The sequence below is a fragment of the Propithecus coquereli genome, unplaced genomic scaffold, assembly GCF_000956105.1.
Source record: "Propithecus coquereli isolate 6110/MARCELLA unplaced genomic scaffold, Pcoq_1.0 Scaffold162, whole genome shotgun sequence".
Classification (NCBI taxonomy): domain Eukaryota; kingdom Metazoa; phylum Chordata; class Mammalia; order Primates; family Indriidae; genus Propithecus; species Propithecus coquereli.
This window is the reverse complement of record NW_012140747.1, coordinates 172,666-192,775: the sequence shown is the minus strand read 5'-3', so window position 1 is coordinate 192,775 and position 20,110 is coordinate 172,666. Positions and strand designations below refer to the sequence as shown.

The 20,110-nt window shown below is 47.9% G+C and overlaps 1 protein-coding gene across 2 annotated transcripts in view; it reads left to right on the top strand.

Annotated features, from left to right (window-relative positions):
- Positions 1–20,110, top strand: part of LNX1 (ligand of numb-protein X 1, E3 ubiquitin protein ligase) — a 108,539-nt gene that overhangs the window by 59,567 nt on the left and 28,862 nt on the right. For both annotated transcript variants that reach the window (XM_012641117.1, XM_012641118.1), the window contains 4 exons: positions 7,580–7,821; positions 8,322–8,474; positions 13,443–13,645; positions 16,163–16,534. In XM_012641117.1, the coding sequence (XP_012496571.1) occupies positions 7,580–7,821; positions 8,322–8,474; positions 13,443–13,645; positions 16,163–16,534 (970 nt within the window). The remainder of the gene's footprint in view (positions 1–7,579; positions 7,822–8,321; positions 8,475–13,442; positions 13,646–16,162; positions 16,535–20,110) is intronic.

Below are 20,110 nucleotides of genomic sequence, written 5' to 3'. Positions count from 1 at the left end.
TTGCCCAGAGTTCCAGAGCCGGTGGGGGGGAGGGGGAGACCTGTGGTTCCGGATTCACACCCAGATGTGGGTTAAAATCGAAAGCCTGTGCTTTTTCCACATTGCTGTGCCATCTTTCCTACGATGCCCTCCATAAGTGTTCATTGAATGAAAAATATGTATTTCAACATCACTCTAACAAACCCCACTGTAGTGACATCATCCATCAAAGGAAAGCAGATGGTGATTATTACTCCTGTCGCATGGGTAATAGTTTTTAAACCCAGATCAAAGAAAATTTACCAAAATTATTAGGTATATGAAAAAAATCAATGAAAAGAAAGTATCTTTTTCTATTCTTCTTTTTCCGGTCTTGAATCGGAGTGTAGGGAAATGAAAAGGACAGTCACGAACTTGCGGAGGAAGACCAGCACCGCCATCCCAGCCAACCACGGTCAGGGCCGTGTGGGTGGACCCTGCAGTTCCCAACGTGGTAATTTCAATAAATAGAGCACCAAAAGGGTGACTGTTGCTCAGTTGAATTTAATAAATGTTTACTTATAGCCCTGTGGAGCAAGGCTCGCCCAGAGCTAACCAGTTAGCCACAACAGAGCTGACGTGTCTTGACCGTTAGCCACGAATGACATAGGACCAGTATGAGAAGCCTTCTCAGTCCTGGAGAGAGAAATCTACGTTTTCAAAGTTTGGTTCTATTGGCACAGCTGCGGAACTAGATTTTTTTCCCTCCAGGCAGGTAATTTCAATCTCTCAATAAATGTCCTCATATCATAGTTTTCGGGCATAGAAAGTGTTGCTGCATTTAGAATTTAGATTCATTAAATATGTTCTTTGGATGGTATATATAGGTTTTAAAATTTTGTCCCTCAATTCGGTTTTTTTGAGACAGGATCTTACCCTGTTGTCTGGGCTAGAGTGCAGCGGTGTGATCATAGCTCACAGCGTCCTCCTCCTGGTGTGCTGCGGTGCTCCTGCTTCCTCCTCCTGCGTAGTTGGTGGTACTGGCGTGGTGCACCACGCCTGGTTGCTTTTTTTTTTTTTTTTTGTGGTGGTGTGTTCTTCTTGTTGCTGCTGGTGTTGTCTTCTTGTTGTGCTCTGGTGCTCCTCTCTTCTCCTCCTCGCGTGTTGGTATTATTGGCGTGATGCGCCATGTTGTTGGTCCTCCTTTATTTTTTTTTATTATTATGTTTTTTGTGCTTATTCTTGTGGTTGTTTTTCTTTTATTGTGGTTGTTCTAGCAGTCCTTATTTATTATTAGTTGTTCTGCTTTTTTGTTGGTGGTTCGTCGTTCTTTTGTTGAGGCTGCTGTGCTCCGAGGCGGTGTGTGTGTTTCTTCCGAGCCCGGGCAGGCCGGGGGGGGGGTTGCTTTGGGTGGGTAGACACACATCTTTTTTGTGTCAGTTGCTTGGTTTGTGTAGGTAGTTTATTTAGTTCATTTCTTTGTCTGTGTCCTTGCTTTAGTTATTTCACTAGCGAGAGTCATTCTTTCATTCAAAAATCATGTATTTTGCACCTTCTATATGCTAGACATTTTTTAAGGCACTGGAGATATAACGGTTAACAAAGTAGAACCCAAATCCCTGCCCCTCGGAGCTCACATTCTATAGAGGAAAAATAAGCAGCGATAGGACGTGTCCCAATAGAAGCTGCTGTTTAAATAGGTGGTCTGGGAAGGTGGGTTGGAATCAGGCCCGAAGGAGATGAGGGAGCAATCAGGCGGGAGTCTGGGAAGGTGTATTTGGGGGCGGGCGGGGGGCAACAGCAGAGCGCAGGGACCCTGCGGCAGGAATGTGCTGGGCAAGCTCGAGGATTCACGGGGTCGAATGAGACAGGGATGGAGATGCGAGATCAGAAGTGAGAGCAGTCAGGAAATGCTGGGCCTCGCGGGCCATCGTAAGGGCCTTCCGCATTGTTAAAATGGAGAGCCGTTCTCAGAGGGTCACTGGCTGCTCTGCTGAGGACAGACGGGGAAGGAGCAGTGTGGGAGCAGCACCCCTCTGGGGAGGCCGTTGCAGTAATCCAGGGCCCGGCGGTGGTGGCTCGGACCAGGGTGGCAGCGGTGGAAGTAGTGAGAGGTAGTCGGATTCTGAATATTTCATGCTGGGTTATATTCGGGGTCTCCAGAGAAAGGAAGGCATTAAGGATGGGTCTGAGGTCTTCGGCCTAAACAACAGGAAGGATGCAAGGTGCTGTTGAATAAAACGGGGAGGCTGGGGGAAGAGCTGGGTTGGGAGGGAGGATGCAGGCGTGAAGTTTGAGCTGCCTGTCAGACATCCGAGTGAAGACGGGGAGCGGACAGTTGGGTGTACCAGCCTGGAGTCCAGGGCTGGAGGGCAGGCCATGCGAGGCGAGCGAGCACGGAACCCCCAGCCTGGATCCAGATCCTGGCTCCGCCGTGCGAACGTGGACAGGGCTTTTCTCCCCCCTGACTTCCAAATCCTCGTGTGCGAGGCGAGGTGAGGTGGCATAAGCGGTACAGAGGACAGCCGGCGGGGTCAGCGCGACCGCCCACGTACAGCACAACATGTAGCACGCTAGCCGTCCTCCGCCAAACCCCGCTCTGGGGTGCCAGGCTCTGTAGGTGAGGCCGTGATCAATGACAGCGCCCAGGATGTGTCGGCACAAGGAGTCGGGACTCGGTCCCGTGAGCAGCGGGAAGTGTTTCTCTGGGAAGTTTTTGAGTGAAAAGAAACTGTCCCGACGTGGTTAAGAGGTACTGGGCAGGGGGTGGGAAGGGAGGCATGTGGTGTGGGAAGGACCAGGGTGGGGGTGGCCCTGGACATGGAGTTGAGGACTGAGCACACGTGACCGGGGCCCACTCTCAGCTCTGGGGTCGCCAGCCCCCTGGCAGAGCCAGTGCGCTGCGGGTTCCTGAGCCTCCCGATGGCCTGTTCCCGCTTGCTGGACCCGAGGACACAGGGAGAGCCCGTTGCTCTCACAGCGACCGTGTCCTTTCCTGCGGCAGTCTCCCAGCGTGGCCCGGGGAACCCCACTTTGAGCAGGGTTTGAGAATCGGTCGTCCTGCTCAGAGCAGTGGCTGCGGCCGACACCCCCCTGTCGTCAGGGGAACTCGCCTCCCCCCAAAGTTCCCGCATGTCCAGTCTCTTCGCCTGGGAGAAAGAATACGCCCATCGGGTCCAACGTCTCCCTCTCCCGTTGAACGATAGCCTTGGGCAAGCTGTTGGCTCCCTCCTGAGCAAAGGAACAGTTGAGAATTCACTCTCTCATTCTTGCACTGGCTTGGAAGTGGGGCTGGGGCAAATAATTATAGAGGAGGCATTCGGGGGCCTTCTGGCCTGTGCGTGCACACCCCCTCACTCAGTGGGGAGGGAGGGACATGGGGGCAGAGGAAGAGGAGGGTAGTGTCGCTTCCCAGACTGAGAAAGGAGAAGCGGGTCCCACCTCCCCGAGCTGGCAGTCTTCTCCTTACCAGAGGCTGGAATGTGCCGTCCCGGGAGATGGATCTGGCCTGCGCCTGTGTTTGCTTTGGACCACGCGGTGTTTTTTAAAAATTCTGAATTCGTGGCCAACACTGAAAAGTCAAGAGATCTCACATTAAAAACTGGATTTTTGGCAGCCAAACCGCTCGCTCCGGCAACACGGGGCTGGTCGGCCGCCTTAGCGGTCAGGGGAGCTCTGGGGCACGGCTGTGTCCTTGAGACGGGCAGCGCCACTCGTAAGGTCCCCTGTGGCCGGGCCTCCCTCGTTTCCCCACCCAACTGGCACACGAGCGTACGAGCCCTGGATCGAAGTCGGATCAGACTGGGCAGCTGACACATTCGGGGTGTGCGGGGCCAGCTCAGTGTTGACCCAACACAGAAGTGAACCGAGGGAGAAAGGACGTGAGGGGAGCTGGAGCAAAGGGAGGTCGTGCGGCTGGCCAGACCGTGATGCTGAGGGTACGAGGCTGGCTGTCTTATGGGCAACTCTTACTCTTCTATCATAAATGGACGAGTCCACGGTCAAAAGGAGGCCCCCCCTGCAGACCGGGTGGCGAAGCACTGTGTAGGACGCCCCATCGGAACCTCCGAATTGGGCCTCGTCTCCAGCTCCCACTAGCTGTGAACTCACAGACTCTGGAGATTTGCAGCAGGGAGGTTCATTTCCTCTTCTATGCACCCCTGCGAAAAACAAAAAAAAAGACAAAAATTCCAGCACGAGTGTCGGCATTCGTATATCAAGACTGATTGGCCTCTGCTTGCTTTGATAAAGGGGCTCAGGACCCCAACTTCATTATCACCAAGAAAACTGACCTTCAGACTCGCTTGTTTGAACAGATGGTACGTCCAAAGTTTGTGGTTGGGTTGAAAAACGGTTTTCTGTGTTCGTCCTTCAAGTTCATGGTCATTGCCCATCACCACCTGCGAGTACTCTGTGCTCAGCGTAGCTGAGAGAGCGTAAATCCTGCTTGCTTCGAACACAACCCGGGGTTCACGTGCGTTCCTGTTCTGGCCAATGCTAATCGGCACCTCCCTGTCCTTCCCTCTCCTGCCTGTGAGTCCGGAGGCCCTAGTGTTAGTCGCGACAAGAGCGGTGATTGGTAAGGACGAGCTGCTGCCTTCACAGGTCACTCTGTGCCTCGGGGTCGAGCTGAGCCGAGAGGCTGGAGAAAGCTAACGTTACACAGGCATGAGTTGCTTTAGCTCAACCTTTTTTGCACGAAGCTTCTGAGTCTGAATGTTTAAATCTAGATTCTGCACCTTCCCCGGCAGTTATAGGGACAGCTGGGATATGAGACCAAAGGGGAGGATAATTACCCATTTTATGAGAATGTTCTTTCCTGGACTCAAAAATGTATCTTTAGAACCTCAAGAATTTGAAACAACAATAGTTTCTCAATGGTATCATCTTGGGATTCAGATAATTTAAAAATACCTTAGCCCTCTTCATTGATGAGTCAGCAGAATGAGATGCCACTTTCTTTCACGAGGATATGCTATGTCCCCTCCAAGAAAGCCAGGGCTTGTGCCTTTGCCAGCCATATGTCCAACTGAAATATTAATTTCCTGCTCTGGCAGGGCACATGGTCAAGGGCACTGCTGGCCACGGCCCTGGAAAAGACTGTTTCCAGACCAACTAAATAGTGTAGGAACTTCCTTCCAGGCCTTGCTAACCAGACACTGCCAGCTTGCATGGAAGTGTTCCATTCACATATTTATGAGTTTGGAGCTGCCTAAATGCATGCTGGCTTTCATTTTTTCCATCACACAGTGTTTCTTCCGGTTTTTTAGTTTCCCATATCAACCACTTTACTATTTTTGAGCAGAATAATTCCAAGCCAACGTAGCTAATCAGTACAGTAAAACCTCACCAATTCAAGCAGGGAGCTTGAACTCTTCCAGCGAGGACAAGCACTAGCCGTGCAAGTTGGAGGCCTGTTTCCTCTTCTAGAAATGAGGACTGAAGGTTGTGTAACCAAAGTCCTTTTCTACTAATATTAAAACCACATTTCATCTAACCTAAGATGCCGTTGATTACAAGAAACATCATATTTCACGTACCAGCAAGAAAAGAACACTTCAAAATGGGCCACCAGTTAAACAATCCCAAAACACCTTTAAAGATACACCCATGATGTATAGATTGGTCACACCAGTCCCCTTGTGGCTTTGAAATCCATTTAGACAACGTTGGCAACTTCCGCTGTCCTTGGTTGTGCTGCTTGGCGTGAAATAGGCAAGCCTTTTGAATGTTCTCAGCAACGAAACGTAACAGCACTTTTCATTTCCCTTAGTGGATATCTTTCTTTCCGAGCAAATAAAACATTTGTTTGTCTCTTCGCAAGAGAATTTGGAACTGTGATTCTCTGCTAACCATAAATATTTGCTTCGTCGATATCAAATTTACGCCCTGCTGCTCTGTTTTTGAAGCTTATACTGTAACTTTTCATTTTAGTGTTGAATCATTATGTAATCTTTTCTAAGACATTTAAATGGCAGTCGGACTCAATGGTGTAGTATCAAGTGTATATACAACTCAATGAAAATGACAGGGACGCCTGCGACTGCCATGTTCGTGCAATGGTGTCTGCATTGTAACTGCCACTCGGCAACAGAAACCATCCAACCCCATCGATCACAGACGCATCCTGATCTCAGACACTTTAAAGTATGACGAAATGAGCATCTTAGAATGAATTGCAGAAATAGCTATAATCTCGTGAGAACTGACAATATCTGGCAAAGTACTAAACCCTTGATAAGAATTAATGTCAGTCAAATCTCACGGTAATCCAAAAAGTATGTGCAGATTAGGAAGTTTAGCCAGATGAGTAAAATTTCCCCAGATCACCCAGATAGGTAAATTTCAGAGTGAGGATTCAGACCCGGATAATAGGATCTTCCACCCTGCCCGTTCTGTGGTTCTACGGGCAGTATAAATCATATGTGCGTATCAACTGTAGACAGGTATTCGATTCTGTTTACTTTCAAAAACATCAAGCGTCACTCAGATGGGTTATTTGAGCCTTCAATGGGTTGTTTAAAATAGCTCAATCATATAGGGTTTTCTAAGAATTTATAATTGGTGCATCCATTATATGCAAATAGCCACTTTTTACAGGGGCTTATTGGTATGATTTCTGCCTTCACAACAGTTTTGGAGGCTGGCATGGCTACCTGTAGCTATCCTTACCACGGTGCAATCAGTTAAATTATCATCACCATTTCCTGACCAAAACCTAGCCTATGAGCTGAAACAACTTGCTCAGTGGCAATGGAAGTAGAGTACGTTCATGGGAAAATATGAACCTGGATTGGCTCAAACCTTGGTCTCCTGAGCTTTGGGTATGTTCTTTTTCTACTTCTCTCTATTGCACCAATAACTTGCCTTTCACACAGAGTTTGGTTGTTGTTTTGCTTTGTAACATGGATGGTGAACAGATAGAGACAAATATGTTTTTGTGGAAAACCATAAAAGTTGTTTTACTCTCCCAATGCTGGAAGATATGACAATGAATGACATTTTTCAGGGCACGGGAGCCCCCAGCCTCTGGCCTTGGCCTCTCTGAGGCACAAGAGGGAGGCCCTTTCAGACCAGCCCAGAGGCAGAGCATGGAAGCCACCAAACTGGCCTCTAGAGGACAGCAAGGCCGAGTCAAGTCCCGTGGCTTCGTGGCGAGGGTGATTCTGTTTCCACGGACAATTAAATATGGAATCTGGGAGGAGCTTCATATTTATTTTCACTGCTGTGGGAGCAAAACCCAAAAGACAGGAGTGAGAGTGTGACTAAGGGCTTTCACGATCGAAATAAACACCAGCAGGAAAGAATTACCCAACAGTTGAAGATGACCAGCCTCAATCCCTAGTCTTGTAGACACCATGACAACCTTCGTAAATTCACATTCCAGAAAATTCCAGCGTAGAGATTGCTTTAAGAGAATGCAATGGGCATCTTTTAAAAGTTGCCTCCGATCGTTTATTCGTTTGGTTGGCAAGTGTATAGTGAGTACCCCCGTGTGAAAAGGGAGGGGAACGTAGGGACGAGCAAATCAAGTCCTGAGTCTAACAAGTACAGTAAACGACTGTCTGAACAATCCGGCAAAGCCCAAGACTTTCTAACGTCCGTGCTGGTTTTGTCGTAGCTGTAAAGGTGCCTCCCACTATGGCCTGACGGAAGACAGGAAGAGGCGCTCGCAAGATGGCTGTGCAGACGGCTGTGTGAGCCTCACGGCGACGGCACTCTCCCCGGAGATTTCTGCAGCTGCCACCATCTCCTTAATGACGGACGAGCCTGGCCTGGACAACCCTGCCTACGTGTCCACGGCGGAGGACGGCCAGCCAGCGCACAGCCCGTCCGACTCTGGCCGGAGCAACCGAACTAGGGGTGAGTCAAATGGGTGTTTGCCCGGGAATGGGCTCCTTGCCTTGGGATTGCTCCCTGCGGAATACTTACTGTGGAAAGTTCTAGAAATGTTTTTTAAGGAGAAATCGTTCTGGTAGTTTTGGCGGCAGCCCAATGTCCAATTCTCCAAAGTGAAATGAAACCACAAGTACCTCAGATCGTTAAAACTGTGTATAATCTGACTTGGTGACAGGGGTTGGAACCAGACGTCATGATTCATCGCTCCGGCAGTGTCAGTAACTTCCCAGCCATACTGCTCAGGAAAAGTGCTATTATGTTCAGCTCAGCCCAGAAAAAAAGAAAAGCAGACTTTTAAAACAAGCTATACATATTTCACTGTAGAAAACTTAGAAAATATAGGTGAGCAAATTCTATAATCCTACCACCTAGAGGTAATCGCTGTTAACGTTTTATTATATGTCTTTACCTAAAAGATGATTTCTATTAACATATAGCTACTGTACCTTGTCTCTTTTTCTCAGCACGACCCTTTGAGCGATCCACTATCAGAAGTAGATCTTTTAAAAAAATAAATCGAGCTTTGAGTGTTCTTCGAAGGACGAAGAGTGGGAGTACAGTTGCCAACCAAGCTGACCAGAGCAGGGAAAATTCTCAAAATACTACCACCCCTGAAGGTAAATGAACTCCACCATGGGGCCGCATGTGGGCTGGGCTTCTGGGGTGACCTCAGGGGTGATGACAACTTGGCCACCAAACACCTTCTACGACCCCTTTCTTCCCAAGGATATAAAATACATATTTTTTATCTTGATTAGCCTAATTCTCTTGTAAGTAACTAAAAACATAAATACTTTCTATATTGATTGAGGGGAAAAGGTGTTAGAACCCTTCTTGTGCTAGTGTTGTGCATATCAAGAAGAATAATTACAGTTAATGAGTGAGAAGCATTTAAAACAATGCCCAGCACATAGTAAATGCTATGTAAGTGTTTACTCTTATTCCAGCTGTGTTTCAGGAGTGATGCTGAGTGTTTTACATGCATTTCCTCATTTAAACCTCAACAACCCCATGAAGTAGCTACTGTTATTATCCCTGTTTCACAGATAAGGAAATGGAAGCACAGAGCGTTGCTTACCTTGTTCCAAATTACCTTGCTAAACTTTGAATCCAGGTAGTGTGGCTCTAGAATTCATGCAAAGAACGTTATTGGATCTTAGATCCTATATGCTTTCTCCAGTATGAATGCAGCTGAGGAAATATTGTCCACTCCTTTCTTTTCATTTTATATTAGAACTTTAGAATTATGTATTAGAACTTTAGAGGAGGAGGAGTAATATTTTTTTTTTTTTAATTGAGCTGTTCCCATGTGCGGGTACTGCTCTAAGTCATTTAGATGCCACAAGAGTGCTAAGGGATGAGAATTATCGTTCCCATTTCTCCCATTGAGAAAACTGAGACCCAAAGGGATTGGGTAACTAGCCCAGTCACCCAGCTAGAAAATGGCAGAACTAAGATTTTAACTGAGATCTTCTGGCTGCAGAGCCCACTGTCTTAACCACTGGATTATACTGCCCTTTACTCTTGTGGGGTGGGAGGTAGAGCTCCAACTACCGTATTTATTATACCTTCAAAAATTCATGCGCAGTCTCATAAGACCCCTTCTTGCTTACTCACGATCACCTCTCCCCCCGCACACACACACTGCGTGCTGTAACTACTCTGAACCTACTACAGTCCTGTAAATACTGTCTCTCACCTCCCTGCTCTTGTCCAACCTGCACGCCCACTCGCCTTCCAGCTGGCATTCCGATCCCTCCTTCCAGGTTCAGCATAGGCTGTGCCTCCTCCTGGAAGCCCTCCCTGACTCCCTCAGCCACCCTTCCTTCGTGTTCTCAAAGCACCTGTAACCTGTCTTACTAATGATCACCTTTCATTGTAACTGTACCTGTAAGGAGGGCAGACACACTTTTTCTGAATCTTTGTTCTCAAGGCTTAACACGATATCTGGCACGTAATAGCGTTCACTGAACATTTACGCAATGACTGCATGAAAGGATTATGACTTCCTTTCTGCCGGTCTCTTCCTCTTGTTAAAGACTCCTTAATTCCACTCCTTGTAAAGTATTCTACTACTTGAATAAGATTTATTTGCATATTTATTGCGTAAACATTTTAAAGAGAGGTTATTATGTGTAAAGCACTGGCCTAGGCACTGTCATTTTATGTAAAGGTCATAAAATCCAGTTGCTGGCATCGAGGGATTCATTCAAGACTGAAAGAAAAGAAAATACAGGCAGGCATGCCTCATTTTATTTTCACAGATTGAAGGTTTGTGGCAGGGGGTGTTGACTGTGTGTTGGAAAGTGGCAGGAGAGGAGGTTAAGGCCAGAGGAGAAGGGTCTTGAATGCCATTTTGGAGTTGGTACTTGATTTGGGGGCGGGGAACACACCGGAAGGCTCTTGTGTCGCGCTGTTGTGGGATTGGAACCTGTTTCCGGAAGATGAAGGTAGCGGCCTTGTCGTGTGTGCAGGGGGGTGGAGTGGGAGAGAAGGAATTTCCTCAGACACATCAGGAGGCAAACTCTCGAGCGGGTGAGGTGTTAAGACTCAGCTAGGCTGGTATCGACGTCTTTGCAGGATTTGTGAGGCAGCAAAGCTTTCAGAAATGGCCTCAGGGTCTCATTGCTTCAGCACCCTGCAGTTAGTCTGGTGAACTCTTCCGGGCATGGTGTATCCGTCTATGTCGGCAGAGAGGCTGGGCCCACCGTTCATCAGCTGCGTGACCTGGCTGGGTTACTTCACTGCTCTCAGCTTCAGAGTTTCTTCATCTAAAAACATGGGGATATTAATAATCCACTTCATAGGGTTACTGTGAGGACTAAACAAAAAACACATTCAAATTGCTCAGTGCAATGCCCAGCATATAATAAAGTCTCGGTAAATAATAGTAATTGTTATATCCTTTAGTTCTTGGGTGAGGACACAATATTGAACAAATTTTTTTCTTTTTAGACCGATACAAGCTTGACAGTTTAAAAATTGCTTTAATTCTCCAAAGTTACTAGAATTTCATTGGTGTTGCTCTAATTAACATCATTTACAGGTGTGAGTAGGTATTATCCTTTCGAGTATCAAACATCCTTGAGTAGTTTAGGTTTGGGAGCAGTTTTTATAAATCTGTTGGGAGAGAGGTGGGGAGGGAAAATCGGCTTTCATGATTATTTCCAAATCTTTCTTTGTTCAAAATGATTTAAAAAATTTCCACCTGGGCTCAATGTCTCAGGCCTCTAATCCTAACACTCTGGGAGGCCAAGGCGGGAGGATCGCTTGAGGTCAGGAGTTCAAGACCAGCCTGAGCAAGAGTGAGACCCTGTCTCTGCTAAAAACAGAAAAATTTGCCAGGTGTTGTTGGGCGTGTCTGTAGTCCCAGCTACTCGGGAGGCTGAGGCGGGAAGATCACTTGAGCTGAGGAATTTGAGGTTGCTGTGAGCTATGATGATACCACCACACTCTACCCAGGGAGACAGAGTGAGACTCTGTCTCAAAAAGAAAAGAATAAAAATTTCCATTCCCTTGTTAATACCAGACATGTTCCAACAAACGCCTGTGTGTAGCCTACTTAATGTAATCAAGGTAGTTTAAACATTGATTGAACTCAATCAAGTACCGTTAGCACCAGGAACTGACCAATTAAGACAGCTACCCACTGCCTTACAGCAAAGCCAATCACTTATATTAAATTAAATCCAAATGAAGGTTAAGGACCCACTCTGACAATGTCTCAGTCTTCCTCTGGCCATTCAATTACTTTGTTAACCATGCTCTACAATACTTAGAAATCATTTTCCTTCTTTATCATTCCTAGAGAGTTGAGGACTCATTAGTTCATCAGGAAAAATGAGCTCAGGTCATGGGTTTTGAAAATAGTCACAAAGGGTAGATTATACAGAACCAGGCCTGCAGTGTTTGATCTTTCCAGATGACATAATTACATGAGACTCTCGGGGCAGAGGCAGCCGCCAGCAGCTACAGGAGACAGAAGCATCGCGGCCTTCCACATCCGAACTCGAGCCTGAAACCGCTCGGAGGAGCCACTTTTTCTACTGCAGTAGGTGTGGCTCGTTCCCATGGCTTGTCCCTGCCCTCTGGACCTTCTGTTCGGACGGAAGCGGAGGAGCAGTGACGGTTGGTGCTGCCAGCTTGTAGGTCCATAGGGCACGCCCCTCGTGGACTGTCGCCTGGCTCCAGGGACCAGAGTGATGGGCACCCGGAGCCCCGGGTTCTGACCTGGCTCTCAGGACCACCTGGCTCTGCGATGTCCAGCCAGTTACTTCACTCTCCCCCGCTCAGCTGAAATGTCCTCACTTATGAAATGAAGACCTGTCACTGTCAAGCTACACAGCAGCTAGAGCAGCTCCTCTTCGCTATGTGGTCACAGTGGGGTGGGAGGTGAGAGGGAACTGCAAAAGATTTCATGGAGAAAGCAGATTCCTCAGTCAAAAAATAGTTTGAGGCCGGGCGCGGTGGCTCACGCCTGTAATCCTGGCACTCTGGGAGGCCGAGGCGGGCGGATTGTTTGAGCTCAGGAGTTCGAGACCAGCCTGAGCAAGAGCGAGACCCCGTCTCTACTAAAAATAGAAAGAAATTAATTGGACAACTAAAAATATACAGAAAAAATTAGCCGGGCACAGTGGTGCACGCCTGTAGTCCCAGCTACTCAGGAGGCTGAGGCAGGAGGATCTCTTGAGCCCAGGAGTTTGAGGTTGCTGTGAGCTAGGCTGACGCCACGGCACTCACTCTAGCCAGGGCAACAGAGCCAGACTCTGTCTCAAAAAAAAAAAAAAAAAATAGTTTGAAAGCACCAGCCTAGATGATCTTCGAATCCCCTTGTAGCTCTGAATTCGGTGATTCGGGCAGCTCAGGGACAAACCTCCTGAAGCCACCAGCGAGGCGCTGACCTCTTCCTGATCGTGAATCGGATCTCTTAGCCTCCCTTTATTGACAACAGCCTCTTGTAGAGGGAACTGATAATTCCCCAAGCCTGAAAAGCAGGGTCTTTAAGGAAGAAATTTTCAAAATGATCTGAGAGAGTAGAAGAACGAGCAGTTTGGTTCTGTTTTTGTATCTCAATAAGCAAATGATGAAACTGCAGTTCACTCCGTAAAGACTATTTATTCATTCCCATTCACGGAATAAACATCAGCTGGAAGCCCCTGTGTGCAGAACCACAGAGCAGCCGGAAGTTATGCCCTGAAAGGTTGTACAGTCCGACGTGGGGTATAAGAAGTAGGCACGAATAACAGTAACAGAAGGTTGGGTTGCCGTGAGAAATGGCGAGAAAGCTGTATAGGAAGTGGGATGTTTGGACGGAGCAAGGGAAAGAGAAAGGGGATCAGGGTAGAGTTTAATTGGAAGGGATTATTACATGCAGGCCTTGCAGGAAAATTTGGGTTTAGGCCCAGGACGAAAAACATTCCAGGCAGAGATACTTACACTGGCACGGAGGCAGGAAAGTAGAAAACATGCGTGAGGAACAATGAATAGTTTAGTTTGGCTGGAGCCAAAGTTTGGCAAGAAGAAGAGTGGTTGGAAATGTGCACCGGGTGGGTGTCTTAAATAAATACTGTCTTTCTCCATTCCAGTCTTCCCAAGGTTGTATCACCTGATTCCAGATGGCGAAATTACCAGCATCAGGATCCGACGGGTCGATCCCAATGAAAGTCTCTCCATTAGGCTCGTGGGAGGCAGTGAGACCCCACTGGTCCACATCGTCATCCAACACATTTATCGTGACGGGGCGGTTGCCAGAGACGGCCGGCTCCTGCCAGGAGACATCATCCTGAAGGTAGACGCCGCGGCCGTGCGGCTGGGGCAAGGGACTTGATATGAAACCCTTTGGAGCAAATAAGCGATGGATGGATGAAGGAATGAGGGAAAATAAATATGGACAGTCACTTTTCATAGTTGTTATGTTGTTAGGACTCTTCATATGGGATTTGTGATTCAATTGAAATAGATCTTCGTCTCTTTCTTGCTCTTTCCCTCTCTTCTCCTTTCTCTCTGTTATAAACCTTTGTCTCCTCCTCTCCCTTCTTCCTTCTAGCTTTTTTCATCTTCTTCCCCCTCTTCTTCATTGCCTCTTTCTTCTCCTTTCTCCTGCTTTTTATCTCTCCTCCTCTAAGCAACACGAAAATAAAATAAAACTGGAGCATATGTTTTCTTAAATTGTTTTTAGAGCAGATGAGTGGAACATTTTGTATTTTATCCAATCACATTCACAGACCTTTCTAAAGCAAATTTCCTAGGGTTTAACGGCCCTCCAAGAAAATAAAAATAATTGCTCAGCTATTTCCACCAACCCAGAGACATTCCGGGGGAGACAGGTGGTGGAGCAGAATGCTTGGGCGTTGCTGTCCTCTGAGGCTTGGTGGAAGGGGAGGACTTTAAGGAGGAATTTTCAGAGCAAAAAAGGAGGAAGGAAGAGTTGTTTATCAGACAGAAGTGAAACGTGTGCCAAAAGTGACAAGAACTCCCTCCCTGCTCGTATATTTCCCAGCTGATGGGCAGATAACAGTTTTATCCCCTCCCCTCTAGGCTGCTCAGGGACCAGCTCCTGTCACATCCTGCGCTGTTTCTTTGGCAAACTGATTGGAATAAGGAGAAATAATTGAAAGCAGTTTTTGCAGAAATGCCGAAATTCCCGCCGGTCTCAGAGGTGGAGTCCGAGGCAGGGCCCTCGGGGACAGTCAGGGTATGATCAGCGACGCTGTGCACATCTTCTAGCTCTAGTGGAAACTGCTGCCTGGGAGGGCTGCATAACAAAACGTTCTGATTCTTGTGGCCATCTGCTGGCACTTCCAGGCAAAAGGGCTGCCAGGAGTGTTTAGCCGGCAGCCCTCACCTTCTCTTGTCCTGGGTGCGATGGGGGAACCAGGCCCTGCCACCTTGGGTGCTCTGCTCACCTGAGCTTGGCCAAGAGTGGTGAGCTTTGTCTTTGCATGAGGAACCTCCATCCTTCCTAGACGTGCAGCAGAGAACAGGCGATTGTGTACTCAGGGAAGGCCTTTGTAGGTGCATTCCGAGCCTTCTTTAACCATCGGCTGCAAATACAAGAAATCTTCTGAAACTGCAGAAATTCAAGGTCGTTTCTCCTCCACAGGGCTTCCCTCCTGCAGCACAGAGTGCAGCGCTTGCTGTGCAATTGTTTCCTTCCAGCACGGTGACTACCTTGGGGGCTGCAACCTCCGGGCTGGGCCTGCATCGCTGGAGTAATTAAAACCGGAAAGCCGAGTGCGGCATTAGACCTGCAGATCGTTAGTGAGGCGCAAACGAGAGGGCCAAACTTAAGGGTGTCTAAGTAGCATTATAAAATGATTCAGCCTTTCAGTAAAAGAGCCTGGAAACTTCCTTTCACATCAGTTTGTTTGAAACTGTGCAAGGATTTTTTTCTCTTCTGTTGAGAACATGGGCAAGAGGCCTTGTAGGTGACCACCTCGAGACCTGACACAATGTCACCCACATTTCACACACACTCATAGACATGATCACACATGTGCATCCTCTCTCTCATACACACAAACACACACACACAGTGGTGAGGATTACAAGTTCTCATATGGGCAGCCCAGGAAGAAAGGCTTTGCTGGAGATTTTTGGAAAGAAAATGTCAACTCAGCTTGGTTTGAACAGCTGTTTAATCATTTGACTTAGTCACACGAGAAAAATTCTTTTCTTCTCTTGCTTTTTCCTACCTTTCTTCCTTCCCTCTACTCCTACCAGCTAAAAAATAAGTTTGGCAGGCAACAGGATTCTGTTGGTCAGGATTCTGTAAATAAATCTGTAGCCCTGCGGAAGAACAAGGATGGTGTCCACTCATAGAGGCCTGAAGAGGTGGTTCAGGTAACGCTAAGAAAGCAGGCTGGTAGCTCTCTGGGAGGCCGAGGCGGGTGGATTGTTTGAGCTCAGGAGTTTGAGACCAGCCTGAGCAAGAGCGAGACCCCGTCTCTACTAAAAATAGAAAGAAATTAATCGGACAACTAAAACTATATAGAAAAAATTAGCCGGGCATGGTGGCTCATGCCTGTAGTCCCAGCTACTCGGGAGGCTGAGGCAGGAGGATCGCTTGAGCCCAGGAGTTTGAGGTTGCTGTGAGCTAGGCTGATGCCACGGCACTCTAGCCGGGACAACACAGTGAGACTCTGTCTCAAAAAAAAAAAAAAAGCAGGCTGGAAGTACCCTTGGAAGAGGGGACATGGGACACAGGATGAGATGCGAGCAGAGCAGGCTTTATTCTGTGAGCCTGGGCCCCTCAGGTTGGGTTGTGGCAGGTGGAGCTTGACCACACGATGGCTTCCCTCCCCAGGTCCATGGGATGGACATCAGCAACGTCCCCCACAACTACGCCCTGCGCCTGCTGCGGCAGCCCTGCCAGGTGCTGCGGTTGACCGTGCTGCGCGAGCAGAAGTTCCGGAGCAGGAACCACGGACAGGCACTGGATACCTACGGACCCCGGGATGACAGTTTCCACGTGATTCTCAACAAGAGTAGCCCCGAGGAGCAGCTGGGAATAAAACTGGTGCGCAGGGCGGATGAGCCCGGGGTGTTCGTCTTCAACGTGCTGGACGGCGGCGTGGCAGACCGACACGGGCAGCTGGAGGAGAACGATCGCGTGTTGGCCATCAACGGCCATGACCTCCGACACGGCAGCCCAGAGAGCGCGGCTCATCTGATTCAGGTGGGTCACGGGTCATTCCGAGATTCTAGTGAGAAACCCCTGACAGGCGCGGGAACGCACGTCACCCTGACCCGACCTCCCCGGTACTACCACACGTGACAGGCAGTGCCTCCTGTTCAAGGAGTCAGCATGGAAGGGCCAGCGTTTTCAAAGCTTCTGCCAGGTAAGAACGTTACGCAAATCACGTGTCGGTCACGGACATTGTCTAGGTATTGCCTGACTGCAGGTAAACACGTTGGGTTACGTGCTCAGCCTCACAAGGTTAAGATCACCTATGGTCAGCAGGGTTGTGTCATTTCTGTACCCGGTCTGTTAGACGCAGCTCCAGGGGTCGTTCAGATGCATGCCGGGAACATCCAAGACACCCGGTTGTATTAACTCCGGTAAGAAGCTATGCCTTGTGCCCTTGAGAGACACTATGGCCAAAGACTTGTGTAGGGATGAACCTCAGAGGAAGCTCTCGGTAAGAGGCTCCAATAGACCTCATGATAACCTGACAGTGGTTCAAACTAATCCACTTTCTGCACAGTATGATGTCATCGAGCCCCAGCGTGCATCTCGTTGACTTTGGCTGGGTCACCGTGAAATCTCCTTTTTCCTTTCTTTTTTTAATTAAACTTTTTATTTTGAGATAATTGTAGATTAACATAGTTGTTAGAAACAACACAGAGAGATCCCAGATACCCATTGTTATCTTTTTACCGCATTAACCTCTTACAAAACTATAGTGCAATATTACGACCAGGCCATCGACACCGGCAAGTGACGGAATATCTCCGTCACCGCAAAGATTTCTGTGAAAGTTGCCATACTATAGCCACATCCACTTCCTTCCCACCTCGCCTCCTCCTTAACCCTTGGCAACCACTCATCCGTTCTTCGTTTCTGTAATTTTGAATTTCAAGAATGTTATATAAATGGAATCGTAAGTATATAGGTTTGGGGGATTGGCTTTTTTTACGTGGTATAATTCTCTAATGGTTGTGTATCTCAGTAATGCTTCAGGAACTGCCAGCTGTATTCGTAGAGGGACAGACTTTGTTCTAGGCTCTGGCGTTCTAGCCCATTCATTCACTTCAATTAGCAAACACGTATGAAGTTTCCACTGCTTACGTGGCCCTGCGTTAGGTGCAGAGAACAGAGATGACGACCCCTTAGATTGCTCTCCCAAGGGGGAGTCCACAATCCAACAGGAAAGATGGGCTTTTTCTAAACGACTGCCATGTGGTGTGACAGTCCTGCAGTGGAGAAGTTAAGTATGGTGCTGGTGTAGACGCAAGAGAGACTTTTTGCTTGGATGGGTCTGTGAATTCTTCACTAGGGAGGAAGATCTTGAAGTCGGGCTTTGAGGAATGAGCTAAAGTTCTCTAGGCAGACAAGGCAGCAAGGGTCATTCTCAGGAGAACATTTCACTGCTAGACTGTTAGGGAAAATGGTTAATTGCTGGAACACAGGGTGCATATAAGAAAGCACCCCATGGCTAAGGCAAGAGTGGTTGGTAGATCATGTAGCGTATTGTCAACCACACCAAGGAGCTCAGAATTTATCCCCAAAGCGTGGGGTGTCATTGGAAGGGTTTAGGAAAGGAAGTGACATGAGCTTCTAGAAAGATCTCTAAAAGCAGTTGGAGAGCTAACGGGAGAGGGGCAAGAATCGAGGCCTTGTCTTAAGAAGCATTTGCATTTATCCCACACGTGTGGGCTTCCACTTAGTGACTGAAGTCTTGCTACTTTGAAAATAGACAATGAGTCTGCAGCAGTGACCGACTGCACACTGTACCAGGTTCCATGGAGAATAATAATCAAAAGACAGAGCAGCCCTCAAGGACTTGATCATCTAAATACAAATGAAGCTCCCTCCCCTTGGGGTCCAATCATGCAGTTATTACTGGTGCTGGCAGCTCTTCTCACTGTCTTGTGTAGTAGCTCATCCCTTTTCTTGGAGGAGGACCGGTGACGAGTGGTATTACTGTCATTGCAGACGTGGCAGCCTGAGGTGAGGGGCTTGGGGGTCTTGCTCTGCTCCCTCTCCCCTTCAGGGCAGGAAGCACATGTGGCACCTTGGTTCCCGAGGCATTGCTCTTGGTGGCATCCCAATTCCAAGGTGCCTCTCAGTCCCCACGGATGTTATCTGTTCAAGAGGGCCCACACTCGAGCCCTGTGGAGCAGGTAGAGAACAAAACCAGAGTAGCAAGGGGCATTTCCTTTCTGGGGCGTATGTCATCTGTTTCCCAAGTTCATGCGCCCAGCCCCAGCTTCTCCTGTGACCACCCCACTTACGTATTTAACTGCCTACTTTGGTATCTCCCTGAGCACGTCTCAAAGGCATCTCAAACTTAACGTCCAAAACCGAGTCCTTGGCTTCTCCCCACTCCAAATCTACCGCTTGCCAGCTTGCTGTCCCCTTGGTCGTTCCCAGTCTCTAGACATGGCACCACCATTTGTGCAGTGACTTGGTCCAAACCAAGTCTTGACTCTCCTTCCCCAACCCCTTTCTCACCACCTCCATGGCGGCCATCAGCCAGGCCAGCGGCAGCTTCCGTCTAGGCCACTGTCAGAGCCTCCTCCTGGCCTCCTTGCTCTCGCGCTCAATCATCTCCCTTCTGCTGTCCACGCAGCAGTGGGAACGACCCCTTTACAAAGCCAGTCAGCCACACCACTCTCTTACCCTCGGCTCTCTGAGGCTTCTCAAGACACGTAGATTAAAATTCCAAATCTTTACCGTGGCCTGCAGCGCCATACATAATCTGGCCTTTGGTTACCGCTCCAACTTCATTTCCTAATGGGGAGAATTTCCAGTATTCTCCCCTTAACCAGCCGGTCACATTGCCTTCTTGCTACGCTTCCAACATTTCAAGAACTTTTCCAGCTCAGGGCTGACATTGTTGCTGTTCCTCTGCTTGGAAGAATCTTCCAAATATCGACGTTCATTTCCACAGTTCACTCAGGCCTCTCCTCAATTGTCACTTCCTCAGAGAGGCCTTCACTGACTGTCCTACTGAGAACAATGTATGCACACACATGCTATACCCTTTAATCTGCTTCGTTTTTTATTCTGCCAACTAATTATTTTGTCATTACCTGCCACTCTAGTATAGTAGAGGATTGCGTCCAAGCACTTAGGACAGTGCCTGGCGATAGTAGCCACTCAAATATTTGTTGAATGAATAAATGGAATCAAATTATAAACGTAAATATATATAAAATACATTTTACATATTAACTTCATTTCATCATTATTTGTTATCAAACCATATACCAGAGAAGCACCAAATCTACTTTTATGTGCTATTTGTCCCCAAGATGTCATCTCTACTCTTTGTCCCCTTGAATTTGTCCAGCAATTATTGGTTGAGTAGCTTCTTCGTGCCAAGAGGTATGAAGAACGATGGTGAACAAGACCGATAGTCCCTGTTTCTTAGAGTTTGGAAAGTATTCCTGTCTTTGATCTCGAATGCAACCGAGTCAGCGTTAAGAAGGTGGTTCTAGCCTATGTGTGCCAATGGGTGAGAACAGAAAAGAGCTCGCGTTTATGAAAACGTTTACACATGGAAAAGGAAAGAGTCTAGTTTTTTTT